Source organism: Equus przewalskii, chromosome 25 (assembly GCF_037783145.1).
Source record: "Equus przewalskii isolate Varuska chromosome 25, EquPr2, whole genome shotgun sequence".
In the NCBI taxonomy this organism is placed as follows: Eukaryota; Metazoa; Chordata; class Mammalia; order Perissodactyla; family Equidae; genus Equus; species Equus przewalskii.
The window spans coordinates 33,165,403-33,190,485 of record NC_091855.1 but is presented as its reverse complement, the minus strand read 5'-3'; the positions used below and the strand labels follow the sequence as shown (position 1 = coordinate 33,190,485).

The 25,083-nt window shown below is 45.5% G+C and overlaps 1 protein-coding gene across 3 annotated transcripts in view; it reads left to right on the top strand.

Annotated features, from left to right (window-relative positions):
* The window catches only part of NRDE2 (NRDE-2, necessary for RNA interference, domain containing), a 45,049-nt gene extending 20,250 nt beyond the window's left edge, over positions 1-24,799 (top strand). For 2 of the 3 annotated variants that reach the window (XM_070593715.1, XM_070593716.1), the window contains exons 5-14: positions 1,924-2,374; positions 3,214-3,619; positions 4,981-5,114; positions 7,824-7,944; positions 13,042-13,217; positions 15,882-16,268; positions 17,014-17,942; positions 18,986-19,124; positions 23,745-23,816; positions 24,372-24,799. In XM_070593715.1, the coding sequence (XP_070449816.1) occupies positions 1,924-2,374; positions 3,214-3,619; positions 4,981-5,114; positions 7,824-7,944; positions 13,042-13,217; positions 15,882-16,268; positions 17,014-17,942; positions 18,986-19,124; positions 23,745-23,816; positions 24,372-24,497 (2,941 nt within the window). In that variant the 3' untranslated portion in view covers positions 24,498-24,799. The remainder of the gene's footprint in view (positions 1-1,923; positions 2,375-3,213; positions 3,620-4,980; positions 5,115-7,823; positions 7,945-13,041; positions 13,218-15,881; positions 16,269-17,013; positions 17,943-18,985; positions 19,125-23,744; positions 23,817-24,371) is intronic. The other variant, XR_011532918.1, reaches the window with a different exon arrangement.
* The last annotated feature ends 284 nt before the right edge of the window (positions 24,800-25,083 follow it).

Here is a 25,083-nt window from a genome sequence, read left to right as displayed (position 1 = left end):
TATCCATCAACTCATCTTACTTTTTGATGCATTTCAAAGTAAATTGCCAACTTCAGTATACCACCCCTAAAACTTCAGTGTGCATATCATTTAGTAGAGTTCATGGTTTGTTTAGTTTTATATTTTGATTTAAAATTTACATAGAGTGTAATAACACAAATCTTCATTTGCTGAGTTTTGACGAATGCATACAGCTGTATAACCCAGACCTCTATGAAAATATGACTCCAACAGGTTTCCTCGTGCTCCTTTCCAGTCAGTCCATACCCCACCTCTCCAGAGGAATTATCCTAATTTTTTTCCACCAACAACTAGTTTTGTCTCTTCTTTTTTTTAAGGATTGTCACCTGAGCTAACAACTGTTGCCAGTCGTCTTCTTTTTTTTTCCTGCTTTTTTTTTCTCCCCAAGTCCCCCCAGTACCTAGTTGTATATTCTAGTTGTGGGTCCTTCTAGTTGTGGCATGTGGGACGCTGTCTCAACATGGCCTGATGAGTGGTGCCATGTCCACGCCCAGGATCCGAACCAGTGAAACCCTGGGCCACCCAAGTGGAGCGTATGAACCTAACCATTCAGCTATGGGGCCAGCCCCATAGTTTTGTCTGTTCTAGAATTTCATATAAATCGAATCATATGATGTGTACTCTTTTGGGTCTGATTTCTTTCACTCAGTGAAATGTTTTTGAGATTCGTCCACGTTGTGGCATTTCAGTAGTTTGTTCCTTTTCGCTGCCGGTAGTCTTCCATTGCGTGGCCATACCACCATTTGTCCATTCTACTGTTGATGGTCACTTGGACTCTTTCCCGTAGTTGGCTGTTTGAATAAGGCTGCTGAGAACATTTGTGCACAAATCTTTGTGTAGTTATGCGGTTTTGTTTTTCTTGGGTAAATACCTAGGAATAGAATTGCTGGGTCATAGGGTAGGTCTGTGTTAGTTTTTTTAAGAAACTGCCAGACCTTTTCCCAAAGTGACACTACCAGTTTGCATTCCCACCAGCAGTGGATGAGAGTCCTGGTTACTGCACAGATTACTCACCAGCATTTGGTATTGTCAGTCTTTTTCATCTGAGCTGTTCTGGTGGGTATGTGGTGTATCACATTGTGATTTTAACTTACATTTCCTTGATGACTAATGAACATGACTTTTTCATGTGCTTATTGGCCATTTGTGTTTTCTTTTGTGAATTGCTATTCAGATCCTTTGTCCATTTTTTAATTGGGTTGTTTGTATAACATACATACAGAAAAGTGCACAGTTTTCCTTAGGCTGTGCAGATATTCAGTAGTCACGTGTTTGTAACTCTGGGGACGCCTACACGTTCCATAAAAGCGTTTTAGAACCCAGCCTCTTTTCCTCTAGAGTAGAAAATAGCCAAATGTAATTTTATTTGACATACTTTGTTTCAGGATTAAAAAAAGAATCTTAGACCTATTTGTTGTCTTCCTAAGGGGGGACACAGGACCATATTGAGGAAAAGGGACTGGTCTAGGAGACAGATGACCTAGTGTCACCTCTGGTCTCAGTGTCCTTATTTAGGAACAGTGTAAAAGAGGGGATGATGATTTCCGCCTTGCCTGTCATGTATGATTGTGATGATCAGATGGCATAATGTATGTGACAGTTGTTTAACTACAGAGCTTCAGGAAAATATGAATTACTGAGATCTGGAAGACGGCGTGATCTTAAATTCGTGAGACGTTAACGAAGAGTTGAAGTGTTAGAGGAATAAGTCAAAGGGGCAGAAAAAATTAATTGCTAATCCTCATATTTCTCTAAATAGGAACAATTTGAAGGTAAAGTAGATTTGAATAGATGCAGTTAACTTGCATCTAATAGCAAGAGCTGAAGTGGGATGGGCCTTCGCTCATTCAGTGCCAGTGCACCTCTTCCCTGAGTAACCCTTTTTTCTTTTTCAAATAAAAGGTACAAGAGGAAAGGAGACTCCTGCCTTGGCATTAACCCAAAGAAGCAGTGTATATCTTGGGAGGGGACTTCCACGGGAAAGAAGCATCCACACAAGCGTGTTGAACGCTATTTTATGAAGAAGAATGTGGGATTAATGAACATTGACGGAGTTGCCGTTAGCAGTCAAACTGCACCTCCCTCGTCTGAGCCCGTCTCATTTATCCCAGTGAAGGACTCAGATGATGTAGCTCCTCCTGTTACAGCCTGGTTGAACCCTCTGGGGATTTATGATCAGTCCACCACACAGTGGTTACAAGGAAAGGGTGCTTCAGAGCAAGAATCAAAGCAGCCAGACTCACAGGTGGACAGAGAGAGCGCGCTGCTCAAGGCCAAGGTGGAGGAGTTTAACAGGAGGGTCCGGGAGCATCCTCGGGATGTTCAGCTGTGGATGGCGTTTGTTGCTTTTCAGGTAAGTGTCGCTGTCCCAGGTCTTTTACCTCAGAATGGCAGTCCTAATCTGGGCAAACCAATCTACTCGGTAGCGATTTTTGAGTTCCTATGCTAGGGGAACCCTGGCACTGGGCATATAAAGATTATCAGAATATAGCCCTTGTTCAAAGTTCAACGAAGAAGAATGACGGATGAAGAATGAATGAAATCTGGGGTAATAAATGCCAGATGTTAATGTGGGGATGAAATGAGCAAGTGACTTGGCACTAGGAAGTAAGAAAGGATCTCCAAGAGATGGTGAAAGTTGAGCAGACTCTTGAAAGAAGAGGAGACGTTCACCAGGCAGGGGTCGGCGTTCCTGAAGTACCAACAGAACACACAAAGCTCACAGAACTGCGAAAGAGGGAGGCTGCTCCTTCACTCATCTGCTTGGAGCTGTATGCTCTCGTTCTGAAATATATGGATTTGTCTTAGTCCCACTTATTCTTTTGAACCACTTAAACAATTACCATATTTTATCCCACATTTGGTTGTGTTATTGTTAAAACTGTCTCTTCAGAAGAGGTTTTCAAGACATTGCATGTTAGTTATTGATACATAAATCTAAGTTTAAAATGACAGAGTGGACAGGTGAATCAGGTGAAATAAACACAAGCTCAAACATACTAGGTGATGCAGGCACCCAAGGAACTGAGTTTTCCTTAAAAGAGATTGTGAGAAACAAGTGGTTATCAAGAAAGTCTTAGTAACAGTTCATTTTGGGAGCTGAGAAACCCTTTGGGGCTCTGTAAGCATTGTTGAAATCCTGACGATCCCCCAGTTTGTGTGCATTTGTAAATTGATGTTTTTGTTGTTGAGGACGAGGTCATGAAAAGTCCGGGCCTGTATGCCATCGAGGAAGGAGAGCAGGAAAAGCGAAAGAGGTCCCTGAAGCTGCTTCTGGAGAAGAAGCTGGCCATCCTGGAGCGGGCCATTGAAAGCAACCCGAGCTGCGTGGACCTGAAGCTCGCCAAGCTGCAGCTCTGCACGGAGCTCTGGGAGCCCGCCACCCTGCTCAGGGAGTGGCAGAAACTCATATTCTTACATCCCAACAATACAGCCCTTTGGCATAAATATCTTTTATTTTGCCAGAGCCAGTTTAGCACCTTTTCAATATCAAAAATTCACAGTCTTTATGGAAAGTGCTTGAGTACCCTGTCTGCTGTTAAGGATGGCAGCATCTTGTCTCACCCTGAGTTGCCCGGCACCGAGGAGGCCATGTTTGGTAAGGAGATGATGACCAGGCCTGCTTACGTGGGAGGAGTGATACTTGCTTTCGGCTTTCGTTGAAAATGAAGATTTATTTTTGGTTTATTTTAGAAAGGTCTAAATTGATAAAAGTGATTTTTAAAAAAGTACTATGGCTCCTTTTGATTGTAACAGATTCTGCCCCCTCCACCTTCTCGGTGGTGGGGCCTTTGGGCCAGCAGAGTGTGGAAAGTATCAGCGAGCTAGAGGTTCCAGCTTTTCTACTTATTAACCAAGTAAGCAAGTTGAGTCTCCTGCCTGCATTGGCTGTTGATGGCCTTAGCTGTTGAGATGCCTGTACTGCTCATCTCACCCAGTTACAGGGTCTCAGCAGTAACGTTCATGGATGTCCTGACTGGCTGGAAATTGCTATATAGATATAGGTTATCTGTATTATTATGCCATTAACATTTTTGCCATGTCCCAAGGGAGACCAGAATATAAATTTTGTCCAGTAGTGAGACCCAGGAGACAGCATGATATGCAGGAGCTGGAGAACTATCCCTCTTGACTTGAATCCTGGGTTTGCCCTTCACTGGTTCTGGTGTGACCTTGAATAGGTTCCTTAACCTGGTCAAGCTCCGGTTTCTTCCTCAGCAACACTAGTGTGATACCTGCTTTCTGGGGTCATTGCGCACATTAACCAAGATGCTATATGGTGAGTCGAGCTCAGTGTCTGGCACACGGCAGGGATTTATTTGATGGAAACCTTGCTATTACTATTAACTTTTAAAGATGTAAATATATTGCTCTAGAACTAATAAGCATTTACCACATTGACTTAAAGAGTTTGTATTTGACATCATTTCTGATATCCACAAATAGCTTAATGTTATTTAGTAAGTGGAACTGTACCACAGTTAAGATGAACTGAAGTTTTCCAGCATGGAACCTTGGTTTGTTGGCAGCACACTGAGCATATGATGAAAACTCCTGGGGAATAATGCCATCCAGTGATCAGTTGTCACAGATCTTTGCTTTCTGATAAAAATCTACTACGCCATCCTTTTCCTAGAATTTTTCTCGTAATAAAGAGCTTTGAGTATTAGATAAGCAATATTCAGACCAACCTCTTGCCTTATTTTTATGTAATATCTGTAGTTTTTATTGTTAATTTTTATATACTGCGATGGTTTCATATAAAAACGAGAATAACTATACTCTGATTACTATTGTGAGTCCTTTTAAATCAGGACATGTATGTAATACAGCTTTGGAAATATAACTAATTTCAGGGAAAAGATGTTCTCGCTGTTTAACTGCGTCTTTATAGAAATTATGTTCTTTCCCTGTAATGGTGCTAACCAGGATTCCTCCCCCGACTCTCCCTGCTTCCAGCCCTCTTTCTTCAGCAGTGCCACTTTCTGCGGCAGGCCGGTCACTCTGAGAAGGCCGTCTCTCTGTTCCAGGCCATGGTCGACTTCACCTTCTTCAAACCGGACAGTGTGAAAGGGCTGCCTACCAAAGGCCAGGTACCAGTTCTGCTTGCGCCTTCTTTCTCTCTCTCTCTGCCCCCCGGCCGCTTTTGGGGGAAGGTGTGGATAATGGGAGGTTATGGTAGTATTTTTTAAATATCCTCCTTTTATATCAGTCCTGCTGAGGATTGTTTCTCAGAAATATTCTGGCAATCCAAGGAAAATTCCATAACAAAAGTAGTGAAATATGTAGAGGTGAGAGAAGGTTCGTCCCCTCCCCCAGTATAGAGACTCACTTATGTCCTTTTTTTCTTTCTTTCTTAAGGCCCTTGTTTAAATGCTCGTTATCCCCACTGGTTGGGGAAACAGTTGCCATGCCTTTTAAGCCACATGCTACCCTCTCCCACCCTTGTGCATTCTAATCTGGGTCTTGTGTCACTTCCCAGTTAGCCTTTCTGCTACCGAAAATCTTTGCTGGAGTTGCAAATGAAAGTACATGTTGGCACTTTGTCCACACCCATCCTAACTGGGGAGGAGTTAATCATTTAGATGACGAGTGAACATTGCCAATATTTGTGATGCCTGCGAAGCAATAAGAAAATCTTACCATAGAACTCTCCATATAAGAAAACCTTCTTTTCCCCCTTTCCACTGAAGAAAACTCAGTTTCCTAGTCTGCAAAGATAGTCTAGTGGAAGATGGCTAGGATGTCTAAATTTATGGTGAACTTTTATTGGTCTTTTTTGAGAGGTTAAGGTCTCCATCTTGTGGAATTTTCATGAATTGCTTGTAAAGACTATTTCTATCATTACTTTTATCTATTTTTTTCTAGACAAAATTGGGTTAAAGAGTATTGGTTAGTATTGGTATAACTGATTATTGGTATAATAAGTCATATAACAAAGTTATTTTAAGACATGCTTTGTTTTGTGTGTGTGTGTGTGTGTGGTGAGGAAGATTGGCCCTGAGCTAACATCTGTTGCCAACCTTCGTCTTTTTTGCTTGAGGAAGATTGTTGCTGAGCTAACATCTGTGGCAGTCTTTCTCTATTTTTTATATGTGGGATGCCACCACAGCATGACTCGATGAGTGGTGTGTAGGTCCACACTCAGGATCGGAACCCATGAACCCCAGGTCTGCTGAAGCAGACTGCGCAAACTTAACCACTGTGCCACCGGGCTGGCCTCCATGCTTTGCTATTTTAAGAATATGCTGAGCTACAGAAGTGGCTCTTAGCTGACTCTGTGGAGCATTGGGTGTGTGGCTGGGGGGTCAGGATCAGAATCACTCTCGTCCTCACCCTTTTGCTGAAACTTTCTGTCTGTGCTGGACAGAGTTACTGACGGGACGGGAGGGCGCTGCCCAGGACTATGAAGCATCGAGAACTACTCTTCTAAAGTGTCAAGAGCCTGATCCACCCTCTGGAGGTTTTCAATACTAACAGCACGTGTCATTGCAAAGCATTTACATGACTGCTTTGGAATAAAGCTTTTTATTTCCTGACACTCCATATCTGAGACATTGGAGAGACGTTGTTACCACAAGCTTGGTAGCATAACATACAGCAGGCAGTGTCTGCTGTTACCGGTCTGTGTTTCTGTGGAATAAATAAATTGGCTATACGTTTATCACACTTTAAAAAAATACCCTTTTTTCCCTTGAGTGCGCCTTCCCCCATCCCTCTTAGAAGAGCAAAACCTAGAAAGAGGGAGTGTCGTCTCCCAGTTCTCTCCTGAGGTGGCTGAGTGCGCTTGGAGTAAGGCCCTGTCAGGTCAGGACGGTCGCCTGCCCGTGACACAGCCTCTGCCAGGCCTGCGTGGCACTCCCTGGGGCTCAGGCTGCATAATCCTGGCCCACGGGGTGCCCTTCAGAAGCCTGCTCATCCTCTTCAAAAGGTTTCTTACAAAAGCTTTCATTGAGCAGGTTATTGGCTCACTTTTCAAGTCCTTGTCAGTTGATAACATGATTGCTTTCCTGTTCGTTGCTGTGTTCACAGTCTGTTCCGTAGGGAATTCTTTATTGCCACTGAACTGGTTACCACACTCCGCAGACCCAGTGCCCACATGAATGGAGGAGGGCCTGTGGTCACGGGGCCCGGCTTTAACACGTAGACCTTCTTATCCACCAGCTGCCCACCGTGTGCAGCTCTGTGCCAGCAAGCATTTATTGAGTGCCTCCTGTGTTCTGGGCACTGTGCCAGGTGTTAGGAACGTACAGTTAGTTGAGATGTGGTCATGCCCTCAAGAGCTCACAGTCTGTCCTGTTGAAACTTTGACTCCCCTTCCCCTGAAAAGGTCTTGAAAGCAACTTGACTTCAGGTCTTAGGGGGCCCAGTGGCGTTAGGGGAACTGGCAGTGCCACTGTTCCCAGGAGTCTGGCCTTCCGAGGTCAGAACTGGAAGCCATTCCTGTCCTGCCCAGCTGCAGGCCCTTCTCGATGGCCTTGGCCGGTCTTTTTGTAAGCTAATCTCAGAAGTGTCATCTCATCACTTTTTGCTGTATTTTATTTGTTAGAAGAGGTCACTAGTGACTTCCAGGCCAAATACAACGAGGCAGAAGTGGGTTGGGGGGGCTAGCTTGGAGGCTGCAACCACACTAGATAATTATTTTTTCTGATTTGGAGTGTGTGTCATCTGCTTCAAAGACTAATGACAAGCAAGATTTCAAGAACCATTAGCCCCTCTTGTGCCAGTCAGCACCTGTTTTGCCCGGTGACTCAGCAGTTTTGTGCAAGTTACGCTAACCTCCATGTTTTAAACCCAAACAGGTGGAGTTCTTTGAGCCCTTTTGGGACAGTGGAGAGCCCCGGGCTGGGGAGAAGGGCGCCCGGGGCTGGAGAGCGTGGATGCACCAGCAGGAGCGGGGTGGCTGGGTGGTCATCAGTCCAGGTGAGGCCCCTCTTCGTTAAGATGTGTATGCCTTTTGCTTCTGGAATTTGTTTTTATGTCTTTGTGATTATTTGTTTATATGTATAAGCTGTTTATCGGTAGCTTAAGAACATTGTACAAACATCAAAATATCAAAAATAAATGAAGTAGCTGTCCTGGGAGAACAGACTGCTTCTTCCCCTGAGGGTGTTTAAGGCAGTTGACCCCCCACCCCGTTCCTTCAATACGTGATGCTTTGAGGGTTCGAGTTTCTTTCCAGAAGAAATAGTTTTCATTTTTTCCTTTTATAGGTTGCTCCTGAAGAAGTAATCTTGTTATTAATCCCCCATACCTCCATTTTAGTGTGTATTTAAGATATTTTTTTTTTGTATGGACCAACAGATCTGTTGAAAAATACTTACCTTTTTTGGAATGCTATAAAATAATTATTATTTTTTTTTTTTTAACTTTGTTCTTTTTTTTTTTTTTTTTTTTTTTTGATTTTATTTATTTTTTCCTTTTTCTCCCCAAAGCCCCCCGGTACATAGTTGTGTATTCTTCGTTGTGGGTTCCTCTAGTTGTGGCATGTGGGACGCTGCCTCAGCGTGGTCTGACGAGCAGTGCCATGTCCGCGCCCAGGATTCGAACCGACGAAACACTGGGCCGCCTGCAGCGGAGAGCGCAAACTTAACCACTCGGCCACGGGGCCAGCCCCGCTATAAAATAATTATTGACCAGCATTTATATAACTGTCGTTCTAAATGACCCCAAAGTACCTTCCAGATTTACATTCTAAGACAGTGCTGTCCAATAGAAATATAATTCAAGCCGTATATGTAAGTTCACGTATTGTAGAAGCCACATTAAAAAAGTAAAAAGAAACAGGTGAAAATGATTTTGATAATGCATTTCCTTTATCCTAGTATATCAAAACATTAACATTTCAACATGCAATCAATATTTAAAAATTTATGAGATAGTTTGCATTTTTTTTCATGCAAACTATTTGAAACCTGGTGCGTAGTTTACTCTGACAGCACACCTCGGTTTGGACCAGCCACCTTCCCGTGCTTGAACCACATGGCACAGCCGCCGTGCAGGCTGGCCAGCTCTTAGCTATTCAGGAATTGCGTCACTCCCTGCTTTCCTGACAGTGGGAGGGAAAGAGCTCAGGCTTGGCCCGCTTCTTCTCACATGGGCAACCATTCTGGGCCTTGGTTTCTTCATCTGAGGAATGAAAACTTTGGCTTAGCTACCATCTGTGTGGCCGTGCAGAACTCTGGGCCAGGTGACATCTCTGTCACCACTAAGGCGGGGGAGGGGCCCTTCAGGTTTCAGGTAACTCCTCTGGGCGGTGCCATCAGGTGAGGGTCATGCCTCACTTGGTCTGTTGAAGGCTCAGCTGGGTTTTTTTTCTTTTTTTTTGAGGAAGATTAGCCCTGAGCTAACTATTGCCAATCCTCCTCTTTTTGCTGAGGAAGACTGGCCCTGAGCTAACATCCTTGCCCATCTTCCTCCACTTTTTATACGTGGGACGCCTACCACAGCATGGCTTTTGCCGAGCGGTGCCATGTCCGCACCCAGGATCTGAACCAGCGAACCCCTGGCCACTGAGAAGCGGAACGTGTGAACTTAACCGCTGCACTACCAGGCCAGCCCCAAAGGCTCAGCTGTTTTGACTTTGAGTGTTCTTTCCCCAAAAGAACTGGAGCTGTTGTTCAGGCTGGCGAGTGGTTTCGTATATGAAGAAAATAATCTGCAGGGCAAACGGAAGTAGATGTTGCACTTTTAGACACTGAGTCTGCAAGGCCACATTGAGGAAGGACCAAAAAATAAAAGTCTTATTGGTAGTAACTCTGAGTGACAGATTCAGCATGCTTCTGTGTTTTTAGGTTGTTTCTGTTAATGAGCAGTACTCTTACAATGCACGATAGTTATGTTCTAAAGTTTACCATAGTCTGCATTTCTGTGAGGGCAGAGTTCTCATAGCAGTGTCCAGAGACCGAGTTAACATTACTTCTGTGTTAGGGTCTAACAGTCACTCACAGGCAGATGGGAACTTAGTTTTCTCAGAAGGTAAAGCACGTGTTGAAACCCTGATGTTTTAATATCAACTAGGGACACGTGTTAGTTCTTATATTCCCTGTAAGCTTTCCAAACATTTCCATTGTCGAGAATCTTCTACTGAATTTAATAATTTCTTTCTAATGAATTTAATGGGAGTCTTTAAAAAACCCAGCAGGGTCAGAAGACAGATTGAAAGTTTCTTGTTTCCAGAAAACCAGTGGATACATTTTTTGATTTTGTTTTATTTTTAATTCCTTTATCCGCCTGGACAAGGTTGGCATTTAGAGAAGAGGTGGCATCTATCAGTGATTCTGAAGTATTTTGTATTCATACATCCCAGCTTATTTCTTCTCTCATACCCTCAATTCCTGGTTGTCTGTACTTGTTACATATATATTTTCGTCCAAAACCATGGAATCTTTTGACTTCCTTATGTAATAAATTTGGGTCTCTAAGTCTGATGTATGACTCACAGGGGTAATTTCTTTTATGATAAGTTTTTCAATGAGATTAAAGGATTACTTTAAATGTAGACCTTTAGAAGAAGGTGATAGTTAAATTTTAGTTTTCTTGAGAAATTCACAAGAGCATTTGCGTAGAATATTAAGTTTAAAATGCTCATACACATATCATGTATTTGAATTCCTTGGTGTTTTTGTTTGTTATTTGTTTATTTTGAAATTCTTACAGATTCACAGGAATTTGAAAGAAAAATACACAGGGAGGTTTTGTTGCCCTCCACCCAGTTTCCCCCCATGGTGGTACTATTTATCACAGCCAGGAACTTGACACCATCTGCAGAATTTATTCAGAATTCACCAGTTCAGAAGCACTCATTTGTGTGTGTTTGTATAGTACTAGCCGGTTTTGTCACATATGCAGCTTCCTGTAGCCACCACCACAATCAAGATACAGAGCTGTTTCATCACCCCGAGCCTCCCTCGTGCTGTACCTTTTAGCCATAGCCGCCCTCCCCCCGACCCCTGGGAACTATTAATCTGTTTTCCATCTGTTAGGTTATTTCACATGTCATGTAAATGGAATTATACGGCTTGTAACTTTTTAAGACAATTTTCTACTGTAAAACATACATAAAACTGACCATTTTAACCACTTTTAAGTGTACAGTTCAGTGACATTAATGACAGTCACATTGTTGTTCAACCATCATCCCCTCTATTTCCTCAACTTTTTCATCTTCCCCAACTGAAACTGTGCCCATTAAACGCTAACTTCCCGTTCCTCCTTCTTCCCCCCCGACGACCCCCACTCCACTTTCTGTCTCTGACTTTGACTATCTTAGGAACCTCGTGTAAGTGGAATCATACAATATTTGTTGTTTTGTGGCTAGCTTATTTGTCTGCAAAGTTCATGCAATGTGTAGCATGTGTCAATATTTCCTTCCTTTTTAGGGCAGAATAATATTCCATTGTGTGTATATACCACATTTTGTTTGTCCATTCATCTGTTGATGGACACTTGTTGCTTCATCTTTTGGCAATGCTGCTGTGAACATGGATGTACACATATCTGTTTGAGACCCTGCTTTCAGTCCTTTTGCATATGTACCCAGAAGTAGAATTGCCAGATCATATGGTAGTTCTGTTTAATTCTTTGGGGAACCGCTATATTGTTTCCCACAGTGGTGCACCATTTTACATTCCTGCTGCCAATGCACAAGGCTTCCAGTTTCTCCACATCCTCATCAATACTTGTTTTCTGTGTAACTTTTTTTTTTGAGGAAGATTAGCCCTGAGCTAACATCTGCCCCCAATCCTCCTCTTTTTTCCTGAGGAAGACTGGCCCTGAGCTAACATCTGTGCCCATCTTCCTTTACTTTATATGTGGGACCCCTGCCACAGCATGGTCTGATGAGCCATGGTGTGTAGGTCTGCACCTGGGATCCGAACTGGCAAACCCTCGGCCCCCGAAACAGAACGTGCGAACTTAACTGCTGCACCACCGAGCCTGCCCCTCTGTGTAAATTTTTAAGATTGACTTTTCTTCACTTAGCATAATTCCCCTGAGATTCATCCCCATTTTTGCGTGCCTCAGTAGTTTGTTCATATTTATTGCTTGTAGTGTTCCGTGGTCTAGATATGCCACAGTTTGTTCTACTGTTCCCCTACTGTGGGACACTTGGGTCATTTCCAGTTTGGGGCTATTGTGAATAAAGCTGCTGTGAGCATTAGTGTGCAGGTTTTTGTGTGAACGTACGTTTCCATTTTTCTGGGATCAGCACTCGAGAGTGCATTGCTGGGTCTTGTGGTAAGTGCAAGCTTGGTTTTATGAGAAACTACCAAACTGATTTCTGGGTGGCTGTACCATTTTACATACCTTGTCTGTTTATTTTAAAATATTGAACTTTACGGAAGACTCCAACTTTTCTCCTCTTCCATTCTGCATGTTCAGAGTTAGGAAACAAAGTGAAATAAAGTATAGGCTATCTTGAATTGACTTTTTTTTTTTTTTTAAGAAGTGAACACAGGTCATAATCATAAGGCCACTGGCTAAAAATCCTGATAGCTTAAGAAAATCTAAAGCAATGCTGTCATTAAATGTCATTTAGCATTCTGGAACTGTGCTGTCTAATACAGTAGCCACTAACCACATGTGGCTATTTTAGTGAAAATTAATTAAAATGTGAAATAAAATTAAAAATTCATTTCTCTGCCAGCTGCATTTCAATGCCCATTGTCGCATATAGCTGATGGCTACCGTATTAGCTCAGATATAGAACGTTTTCATCGTCACAAAGTTCTGTGGGACAGCACTATTCTAGAATAGGCGTCATGCCCATTTAATTGCTGTGACAGTGTTAAAAATCATCTGATTTCATCAGCTAATTTGCTAGTTTTTCCTGGAATCTTGATTGATTATAGGAGAGTCCCTCTATGCCACCGAGTGTCCCAGAAGGCTGGGCCTGGGTCTTCCTTTTCTTGGCACACACAGCAGGTACCCACCACAGTAGCTGGCATAGCAGGTTGATTGGGTGTCGGTGGTGGTTTGGTTTGCTGCTTAGGTGAGCTAAGAGTTTTTTTTCTTGTTTAGATGATGAGGAGGAAGAACCAGAAGATGATGATCAGGAAATAAGAGATAAGACTCTGCCCAGGTGGCAGATCTGGCTTGCTGCTGAGCGGTCCCGAGACCAGAGGCACTGGCGGCCGTGGCGCCCAGATAAGACCAAGAAGCAGACTGAGGAAGACTGTGAGGATCCAGAGAGACAGGCAAGTCCCCCACCCCAGGAGGGACCCCAGCCTTGGGGTGTTTGCCTTCTCTCCATTCCCATTGGGGTGTGGTTACCTGAAGGAAGGTTGCTGGGCTCTCTGGGCACTTGCCAGGCTTAGGGGATGCTAGCCTACTCCTATACCTGTCTGGGGAAACTTTCCTCTTACCGAAAACCAGGGTAGAATTTGGCTGCTGGTGATGCGGGAGCACAGAGGCACTTGACCAGATAGTTCTTGTGCTCGAGGAGTGGGGGAGGCGCTCCTGGTCCCCACTCTGGAGATGGCCTTCCAGTTATTCAGTTAATTTTGCACCTGGAAGCCTGAGGGTTCAGGGTTTAACAACGCAGAATCACTGTCCTAGATTCTGTAACTGTCCAATTTCCCCACCCCCCCCTTTTGGAGCCTCAAAGATATAGCAGATAGATGTGACTCCGGAAGACACGAGGGCCTGGATGTAGAGGCCATGTTGGGACAGTCGGTATGCAGCTTGTCCTGCTGGGGAGGCAGCTAGCATTTATGGAGACCCCATTGCGCCCCAGGCACTTAACTTATGTTACCTCCTTTACTGTCATTGTGTGACTTGGTACCTGCTACTTGGTGTCTAGTGGCCAGCAGCTCTGGAAGATCTACTTGAAATAAAGGAAGAGATTCTATTTTGATACCTGGAATTGACCCAGTTTCACAAGATACCAATTATATTGCTTGACACGTGACTTGTTATACGTACAGACTGAGGGGTTTTTACGGTAGCGAGCCTTGTGGGCATACTTTCCTACCAGTTATGTGTCCTGAGGCTGGGGACTTTTGCCTGTTTTCGTCACTTGCTGAATCACTAGTGCCTAGACAATGCTGGTCCTGTGAGTGCTCAGTTAATATTCCTGGGTGTTGAATGACTATTTGATTCCAGAAATTCTGCTCTACGCAGAGGGGATCAGCATGAGCGAGGGCCCAGAGTGCATGGAATGTTTGAGGAGTGGTGAATGGGGTGGCCAGACTGAAATTAGGACCAAGAATTGGGAAAAGAGAAAGAGGTGATCTCTGGGCAGGACGGAGGGGCCAACTTCCAGAGGAATCTCAGCTCACTGGAGTGCTTTTGCACGCACTGGCGTGAGGGAGTCTGCACAGGAGGGGCCTTTCCTGGCTGAAGCCGAGTGCTAGGGAAGAGCGGGGTCTTCCTTTGATGTTTGGGGGTTTTACAGAGTTCATGTTCCCCTTCCAGAAGTTAGCTCTCAAGCCTCAAATTTGAGGCAGTTTCCTGGAAGCTTGTTTTGGGAGCAAACTACTGCTGGGAGCAATTTCTTGTCTCTTAGCTTTTTCTCTAGTCAAAGCCTGGAGGAGAAAAGCTGTCTGACTAATTGATGGCTTTGGTGAGTTGAATCCCAAGTGGTCCAGTTTCATTGTGCTCACGTTTGGATTTCCTGTTTGCTGAGAGCCACAAAGACCAGTCAGATAAGCAGGACCTGGAGGCAAGGGGTCGTCTCCATGGGCTCCAGTTTAGAGTTAGTGCATGAAATCAGCTCTGAACATTTAGTTAGAGTTAGGCTCTCATAGTTGCTCTCAATGTTGTCCATTGGTCCTGTTGTTTTCTTTTTACCTTGCTGCTGTTTATCTATTTTTCTTTTTTACTTTTTATTGAGATTATGATAGTTTACAACCTTGTGAAATTTCAGTTGTACATTATTTTTAGTCATGTTGTAGGTGCACTTCACCTTTGTGTCCACCCCCTACCCTCCCTTTCCCCTGGTAACCACCTATCAGTTCTCTTTGTCTACATGTTTAACTTCCACCTATGAGTGGAGTCATACAGAGATGTCTTTCTCTATCTGGCTTATTTCACTTAACATAATACCCTCAAGGTCCATCCATGTTGTTGTGAATGGGATGATTTTATCCTTTTTTATGGCTGAGTAGTATTCCATTGTATATATATGTACCGTATCTTCTTTATCCAATCATCAGTTGATGGGAACTTAGGTTGCTTCCACATCTTGGCTATTGTGAATAATGCTGCAATGAACATAGGCGTGCATGGGTCTTTTGGAATTGCTGATTTGAAGTTCTTTGGATAGATACCCAGTAGTGGGATAGCTGGGTCATATGGTATGTCTACTTTTAATTTTTTGAGAAATCTCCATACTGTTTTCCATAGTGGCTGCACCAGTTTGCGTTCCCACTGTTTATCTATTTTTGAGCATATTTTTCATTTCCTGGTGCAATTTTGTACAAAGAAACAACAAAATAGTAAAGTTCTTATCTTCTATCTTAAAAAACTTTTACAATTGTAACTTATCAAAGTAACTACAAAAGCAATTATGTGTGCTTTCAGAAATGATTATGATTCTAGGTTTTCTACGACTCCATTAGGATACTTTGAAATTTGGCTCAAGCCTGTTCAGCTTCTCCCTCCAAGAATTCCCAGGAAGTGTGAGAATGCAAATGGCACTTATCCTCCAGCTCTGGCTTGCCTTGAGAGGCCTCTTGTTATTTGGTGTCTTACAGAAAACCTAGCTCTTGTCTGTTTAAAATTTCATTTGATAATGTTGAATCATCAGTATATCCATATAAAAGGAATTGTGGGAAAAATTGTGAAGGTTTTTTTTGATTGTTTGTTGCATGAAGTAAGCTGAGCTCCTGAATAGGTCACTTTGTTTTGTCTTGTTGCAGGTGTTGTTTGATGATATTGGACAATCTCTGATCCGACTTTCCAGCCAGGATCTTCAGTTTCGGCTGATTGCGGCCTTCCTGCAGTTCTTGGGCGTGCCTTGTGGCGTCAGCCCTCCCGCCTCCTGCCTTTATCTGGCCATGGACGAGAACAGCATCTTTGATAACGGACTTTGTGATGAAAAGCCGTTGACTTTCCTCAACCTGTCATTTTCTGGCGTCAGCTGTGTTGGCCGCATGGACCAGTTGGGCTGCCGGCGCTGGACCAGAGCTCACGGTCGAGAGGGCGAGGACTTCATCCGCAACGTCTTCCACCTGGTGCTGCCTTTGTTTTCCGGCAAGGAGAGGTCTCAGCTCTGCCTCTCCTGGTTACAGTACGAGATTGCAAAGGTAACTCCAGCCGCCGCCTCCAGTGTGGGGACTTCTTTCCTGTTGGTGTTTATAAACGAGATCACAAGGCTCTTGGTGTTCCTCGGGGCACGGGCCACAGCACCTTTTTTTCAGGGACCCTAAGGGCACCTGGTGTGCGGCTGGCCCTGCAGAAGGGCTGCAGTGAGTCCAGCCCTTCGGTGACGAGCTGTTGATTGTGTTGAGTTTTGTGGTAGCAGATGTCTGATTATATGAGCAGTTAGTGTTAAGAGCCAAGCTTAAGCTTAAGCAGGGTTAGAGGATTTAGGGGCTTATTAAAATAGATAAAATAAGCTACTTATTTCTGCTCTTTCTGTCTCCTAGAAATTCAGCTAGGATTGACTCTTCTGCCCTCTGCTGGCCACCAGTTAGTATTGAATCTTAACATAAAGTTCTGATGCTACAGATTGCACACACGAGGTTGTACTATTAAAATAGTGTCTGATAAAATTTGGTGGCCACTTCTCTTTGGAGAAGGAGAGTTGGAGTATATAAGCCTTGTTCATAGAGGTTTTGAATGGAAATCTGGATGTGTTCATTTGGGGGCACCTGCAGCCTTGGTAAAATTCCAGTTTGTTTCCTGGCCCAGGAATCCTGGGTGTTTACCAAACTCGTGATAAAGGAAAGAAATGTAGATGCCTTGTGCGGCTTTCTAAAGTTGACAGTACAAAGGGATTGCTGTGAAATCACTGAGCACTAGGAGCCATCCTTTTCTTTTTACTTCTAGGTCATCTGGTGTCTGCACACTAAAAACAAGAAGAGATTAAAGTCACAAGGAAAGAACTGCAAAAAGCTAGCCAAGAATCTCCTTAAGGAGCCGGAAAACCGCAACGATTTTTGCCTCTGGAAGCAGTATGCGCATCTGGAGTGGTTGCTTGGCAACATGGAGGACGCCAGGAAGGTTTTCGATACAGCACTCAGCATGGCAGGGAGCAGAGAACTGAAGGATCACGAACTCTGTGAGCTCAGTCTGCTCTACGCTGAGCTGGAGGTGGAGCTGTTGCTAGACTCGAGAGGGGCCGCCACAGCCCGAGCTGTTCACATCTTAACCAGGCTGACTGAGAACGGGCCCTGTGGGCCCTACGCCGGGCAGGTCTTGGCCGTTCACATTTTGAAAGCTCGGAAGGCTTATGAACACGCACTGCAGGACTGCTTGGGTGAGGGCTGTGTCTCTGGACCGGCTCCCACCAACTCCTTGAACTGCCTAACTAGCTTGGTCAAATGCTTTATGCTCTTTCAGTATTTGACCGTGGGGATCGATGCCGCTGTGCGGATATACGAGCAAGTATTTGCAAAACTGAAGGGCTCTGGTTCCCCAGAAGGCTGTGGCCAGGATGACAGTGCCGGCACCCAGCGTCTGAGCAGTGTTCTCGAGGCTGTCACACTGATGCACACCAGCCTGCTCAGATTCCACATGAAAGTCAGCGTTTACCCGCTGGCCCCTCTGCGAGAGGCACTCTCCGAGGCTTTAAAGTTGTATCCGGGCAACCAGGTTCTTTGGAGGTCATATGTACAGATTCAGAATAAGTCTCACAGTGCCAGTAAGACCAGAAGATTCTTTGATGCAGTCACCAGGTCTGCTAAACCCTTAGAGCCTTGGTTGTTTGCCATTGAAGCCGAGAAAATGAGGAAGAGACTAGTGGAAACTGTTCAGAGGTAATTACAGAGCATCTTGTTCATGTGTCCACAGACCTTTATGTTCCTACCACCCCGCTTGGCCTCGGGAATACAGAAATGAAAACGGCGCAGTGCCTAGAACACCAGCTCTGGGTACGCTCCGTGTTGTAGAATAACATATTGAAAGAGGAATGAGAGACTTACAAAGTAGCAGCAGCCTTCAGTAGAGGCTTTGTGGCTGTCTTCCTGGGCCTTGCTTTGTGGGACTCTGAGCATTGCCTGTGGGGCGTAGGTGGTGGTTGTCAGGCCTTGCCGTGTCTGAGAGGCTGTAGTGAAAGCGACATGGGTACGAGTGCAGGCTCTGCAATTGGGCTCTGGATCCAGGTCCCAGCTTTTCCACTTACCACTTGTGACCTTGGGCAAGTCACTTCACCTCTCTCCTAGTTTCTCCTTCTGTAAAATGGGAATAAAGAACCTACCTCATAGGGTTGCTCCGAGGGGCCAGTGAGGGAAGTGCTGAGGACAAAGAGTGTGAAAGAATTACCTGCCTCTGTTATTGTTACTGATGACGACAGTGTCGTGTTAACTGTCATCTTTTGAGCAGTATTTTATATCTGAGGGTTAAATGACAGTCTCATGAACCGAGTCGACATCATTGTTCCTTCTGGAATCTTTGCTGTTGCTTCACTCTGACCTTATAAATTGGGCAGAATTGCCTCTGAATAGTATTTCACTTGTTTTTTATTTCTTCCATTGGGATTTGCAAGGTCTTTCCTTTCCATAAAGTCAGATTTGCATTCTGCTGATGAAAGGGTAGGTTTTCTTTAGAAAACAGAAGCGAGGAGTTTGTCTGTGACTTCTGGCAGATTCAGCGTGGTGTAGAAACCACAGCACCCAGGACACTGCCTTGCTCTGGCCTTGGAGGAGCCACATCACATCTGTCCTCTGTGCCCCCAGTCCCGAGGGCCAGCACTGCCTCTGACACGCTCTAGTCCAGTTGTTGCTGACCCTGACAGTGCTCCTCTCCTGCGAGGTAGGATGCGAGAACTTGTCTCGGGGTGACATGGGCCTTTGTCTTGCAGGGTAGATGGTAGAGAGGTCCACGCCACAATTCCTGAGACCGGCTTGACACATCGGATCAAAGCCCTGTTTGAAAATGCAATGCGGAGTGACAGCGGCAGCCAGTGCCCCTTACTGTGGAGGATGTATTTGAATTTTTTGGTAAGAAAATATTTCGACTTTTTGTTTTTATGCTGGGCTCTGCTTCTTCCTTCGCAGGTGAGAAAGTGCAGGTGTCCAGGAGCCGCTGCAGGGGAAGCTGAGAGGGGCTTATTTCTGCCCTCGCAGCTTCTTGGCCTTGTTAACCCTAATGGGAACCCTGGTGGAATAATGTCAGGTCTCAGGACTTGGGAAGGGGTCAAAAGTTGCACTTTTCTTCAAGGTGTTTGGTGGAATGAAACTGAAGAGTAATTACAGGGCTGTTTGGAGCAGCAGAACTTGATAGGGTTTCTCTGAGTTGACTTCGTAGAGTCAACAATTGGAAATGGTCCAAGAGTTTTCATTTGAAAGAGACCTAAATTCTTTGCCATTCTGCTCATAAGAATTTCCAGGTCCTGATTCTGCTGTTGTTAAAAGATAAGATTCAATCTAGATTGTGGTTTTTAAAATAGATATTTCTAAAGCAGCTTTGTTTTTACTTAAAAGCACCATAGTGATTGCATATGGAAGACACAGTTTAATTTTGTTAATGAGCATGCGCAGGCTGAAAGGTGGTTCTGGGGCTTCACGGGGTCTGTGCGCTGGCTTTGTCTGTGGTTAGAGGCCTGCAGTGGGACGGGCTCATTTGCTGGAACACATCTACTGCCAAGTTTCATGCTTTTTAGAAAGACAGTCTTCTAGGCCACGTGAGTGTTGTTTTAGTTCAAGTCTACTCAGTCACGTGACCTGCAATGAACATTGTGCCTTTCAGGAGCCAAGAGTGACTTCCTTATATGCAAATCTTATGTATATCTCTGATCATTTCCATAGCATAAATTCTCAAAACTCGATCAAGGTAGATGAACATTTCCAACTGACACATGACAGAGTCAGGTGTAAAGAGAGAGAGAGAGAGAAAGTCAGGGGTTAGGAGAAGTGTGGGCTCCCCCTATCTCCTTAGATTCCAGAATTCATCTGGGTCTGCCTCCCCTGATTCTGAAAGGCCTGAGAGTTGGGGAGGACGTATTATCTCAGGACAGTAGCTCACTGGCACACCCAGGACAGATGGGCACGTCTCTGTGGGCAGAAGTTGGTATCACGATGAATTACTACAAGAGTTTATGTGTTTCCTTACATTTATTCTTCAGACCTGAAAGCTCACGTTTTATGGCTTGATTCTCTTGTGTGAAATGGAAACCTTCAGAAGTCCACATCATGGCGCATTCGTGGTCTGTAAGCAGGCGTGCCTGTGCATCCGAGGTGGCAGCTGGGGGAGCTGTCAGGGTAACTGGGTTCCAGTTGAATCTCCACTCCTGTCGTTTGGCCACTCAGCCGAAGGAGCAGATGAGATGCTCGTGTTATTTCCAGCACTGATATTCTGTTAGTCTTCCCGAGCAAATGAAAGACCTTTACAATTAAAGAGGGAGAGCCTGCAAATTTGCCAGTTTAACTTTTACAGGTAGAGTGAGTGCAGACTGAAAGCATTTCTTCCGAGGATCTGCCATGAGCCAAGTTTAGTGAGACTGCAGATAGAAAGATCCTTGTGGACTTCGAAAAAGTGATTGGGGCCCTTAAGGAATTTCTGTCTTTTTAGAAAGGTTATTGGACCAAGGATTAATGAGAGCAGTGACTTCCTCTAGCATTTCTGGAGGCATCTGGGTAGGCTCCTAAGGCTTTGATAAACACATTGAAAACAATCAAATTAAGACCAAAATGCACGGTGTATGCTGCAAGTGCCAGGAGAGGGCGGGCCTGTCGTGGGAGGATGAGGCTGTGTGGAGGGTTGTTGATGTCTTCGGTGGTGTGTGTGTGCCTTCCTGTGTGCGTATGTACGTGCATCCAAGCATACTTACATGCGTGCAAGCTTATTTGCTTGATTGCTTTTTTTCCCTGCAAAAATGAATGAAGGAGTTAAAACTGATTGTTGGCTATGGAGAATATGGGAGAAGAAAGGAACTGGACAAACAGCAGTTGAAATTTTCCACTAAGGTTGGAATTTAGGTTAAAACATCTACTTGGGGGGTGCTTTCAAATGTGCTGTTTTTCTCAGCCAAACCTTTTTTTTTTTTTGCTGTTTTGGCTAAAATTGGTTATTTTTAAGATTCCTAGAGTTCTTTAATTTGGTCATCTACCTCCACAATAAAGAAAGAAATTTAAGTGTATAAACCAGTTAGCTGATTCCCTGGGCCTGATGAGAGAAGTCTCAGGAAATAGAAAGGGAAAGTGGCATTTTTGAATTGGTAGTCCCTGGGTTTCTGTTCAGTCTCCAGTATGATTTCTTCTCCCACTGTGTTGACAGCAGTTAGCATATATTGAAAGGCCACCGTTTACAGGAGCTGGTGGGAGGGAAGAGAACCTCCTCAGCTCTCCTTTCTGGTGGTGAGTAAATAAACCTCCAGCAAGAGCGCCAGCCTCCTCTCGGAATGAATACTCTGATGACGTGTTACAGAAATGGATCCTGTTCTTATTTGGGGAGGGCTGGATATCAGTTTTGTCAAATTACTTTAAAAAGTTAGATAAGCTCACAGTTACTTAGATTTCTTTATACTCAGATAAGAAAAGAGAATCAAATTTTGCAAAAGCCCAAAGACCGTCAGGCTTCTCATTTTCTTAGAGCTGTTACTCCCCCATGTGGAGGTGGCGCATATCAGCTATGAAGGCACAGAAATGCCCAAACAGGTGATTACTAAGCATCAGACAGCTTCTCTAAATGGAGAGCTTGGACACCCTGTTACTGAAGAGGGGCAGGTGCCATCCACACTGCCGTGGGTCCTGTCCCCCGGCCCCTCCCCGACCCCATACCTGCCTGTGTCGAGAGAGCTCAGGTTTGGGCAGAAGGCCCACAGCACGAGGGCTTTCCAGAGGGTCGCGTCATCTGTTTACAAAGGTTTTGTTTGCTGAGTCGTGCATGTAGTGCGTGTGAGACTTGCTTCCTGGGGCTTGGTGTGGGGCACAGAGGGCAGCCTCTGTGTGAAATCTCGGCCCCCACTTCACTCTGGAGACTGTCTTGGTGGAATTGGCGGTTTACTTGGGGACCCATACCAGCAGCTCTGCTCCTTCACAAGCTGTGTCGTCTTCAGTTCTGTGCATGCACCTGGTCAGTGCCCTAAGATGTTCCCGGTCTGCCTGAGGAGACACGCTTACTCAGTCCCGATACCCTGGGGTAACCGGGTGCCATGGGAGTCCCCCACAGTGGTATGTCAGCCTTGACTTAGGAATTTCATAAGGAGTCATGGTTTGCTAAGATGAGAACACTTAGAAGGTGAGGAAGGAGGACGTAGAGAGCCAGGGTACCGCTCATGAACTTTCTTCCCATTTGAGGCTCTGCTCTAGTGAGAGAGAAAAGATCTATACAAGGCCATGTCTTAGAATATGAAATCCTGAATGGAAGAAACCAAGTCAGCACCCAGCTTTCACCTGGCATTGAGCCCTTCGTACCTGATAACACGAAGGCATCTTCCGGCGGCCGATTGGTGAAGGAAATCGCAGAGAGCAAGTATCATTTGAGGCTAGTCAATTTATTCACCTGGATTTGCTGGGCTCCAGGAGTACCTGTGAGTCTCACAAAGGCAGGGGTTGAGAAAGAACAGTAATACAATTTTTCTTTCTTCTTTGAAAAACAAGGAAAAAAAGTCTTAAGTTTAGTCAGTATTTTAGGAGAGGATATTGAAGTGTTTTGGTGTGCAAAGGAAGGACAGCTCACACTGGCTCCTTGGGTATAAGTTCAGACGTCCAACCTCAGAATGGCCGAGGCTCATGCCAGGGAGGGAAGACAGGAGTCCACCATGAGGCTGGCTCTGTGGTGGCACTTGGAGGGGGCTGGGAAGGCCTGAGCCTCGCCTGAAGCAAGGTTATCACAGACGCTGGTTACAGCCCAAAGGTACAGTCTTGGTGACTGTGGGAGTGAACCTGAAGGAGCTGAGAAGGGAGTCAGTGAGGCTGCCCTTGGTAGAGCGAGCTCCTGAGCCAAAGACAAGTCTCTAGATGCCATCGCCCGGTTTCTGGGAGGCCGGTCAACAGCCCTCCCTGGTCCCCTGCACCGGCTGCCCGGCGGGAAGAGCTGGTGTCTGCTAGCAGGCTCTCCTCTGGGAAGGCCACATGTGGAGGAGGAAAGCCCAGAGATAGACATCAGCTCCACGAGCTCTGCCTGTGCCCACTCACAGCCACAGACGCTCAGCAGCCTGCAGAGCGGCCTGGGGGCTGTGATCCTCTGGGGGAGCCACCGAACGACAGATCCCTTCCCTTCCTGGGACTTGGGAGAGGCCCCAGGTAGGAGATGCCACATGCTGCTCCAGCTTCTGCAGGTATTTTCTGTTTGTATAAAGTCAGGCCACATTCCAGGCACTGTTAGTAACGCAAGGTGTGATGATGGCTCAGAGTGAAGGAGGAGACAAAGGCAAGTCAGCAGGGTTAAAGGTCAACACTCTGGGCCCGTTGGTGGAGAGGAAATGACCCAACACAGTAGTGGCCCGAGAGCGTCCCATGGTACATGGGCCCAAACCCAGCAGCCACCGTGATGGTGCCAGCTCTCCCCGTGGGCTGGCTGACTGCAGCCGAGGAGCCCCCATGTGAATCAGTACAGCGGTGGTTTCTATGGCCTTAGCCTCCGTTTCATCACATTTGTGTTTTTTTCCCTCACCTCAGGTTTCCTTAGGAAACAAGGAAAGAAGCAAAGGTGTGTTCTACAAAGCACTTCAGAATTGTCCTTGGGCAAAGGTGAGTTCTAAAGACCGTGGTATCTTCAGATTCCAAGGGACTTTCCTGCCAAGCCTCAGTCCAGCCAGTGTCTGCCTGGCCTGCACCTGTCACTGGGGACAGGGCACATCCTGGGCCATTTCTTAGTGAAGCGGTCCCCATGGAGCCTGAGCCTGCAGGCATTTGTCTACTGTCCCTGCACTGGAGCTGGTGTTTCCTGGGAGTGTTGCTGTGGGCGGTTTTCCCAGCATTTACCAGAGTTCAGCCCAGGTGCTGACCTGTTGGGATCCATGTCCTCACTCTGAAGGCCCAGGTCAGGAGACACTCAGAAGTCAGACTGTGGGTGACTGCAGTGTCTGCCAGCAACTCCTGTCCCATTTTGGAAGGAGGCGGCCTCCTTGTGAGTTTCCTCACTTTGAGTCTGCTCTGTGGGTTTGGTGTCCTTCCTGAAGCATGCCTGGGTGCTGCTGAGTTAGGACAGCGGAGGGCAGTGCAGGCTGTGGAGGGAGCAGCAGGAGGGCGGGATCGCTGGGCTAGAAGCGGCTGGCTGACTAGGGTGGTGGTTCTCCGTCCTAGGTGTTGTACATGGACGCTGTGGAGTACTTCCCCGATGAGATGCAGGAGATCCTGGACCTGATGACTGAGAAGGAGCTCCGGGTGCGCCTGCCGGTGGAGGAGCTGGAGCTTCTGCTTGAGGACTAGAGACCAGGAAGGGAATGGGGACCACATCTCTGAGGCAACGTTGCCTGCCCTGTCGGAACCAGGATGGGCAAGAGGAGACCAGTGATGCACATGTGCAAGCGTGTGTTAACAGACTTTTGCTTTAGAAGTTTCTCTTGAGAATGTCTGGGTTACCAGTCTCTCACCTCTTGCATATTTTTTGCATGTGCAAATGACACAAAAGCTATTGTTTTACATATTATATATGTGCACATGTGTATATATGTCTGTAGACAAGAATCACGCTAAGTGATTACAAAACCTACTGTGGTTGGTGTGTGCAAGTTCTCGTTCCTTTGGCTTTCTTAGCCCAGCCGGTGCCAGCCCCCACCATGGTGAGTGTACCCCCTCAGTTGGCATCCTTGGTGGTCCTGCCAAGTCTTATGGGTCTTGCAGCCTTTGATATGAAAGGTCTGGTTACTCAACACTAGGATCTCCTCCCCGGGCAGGTTAGCAGGAGAGCAGATCTTGCCCTTATCTTCAGAGCAGTGGGAAGTCATTTAAAACTTGGTGTTCTGGCCTCTATCAAGTGTATTAAGAGTTTCTCATTATTCCCTAAGCCCTACTC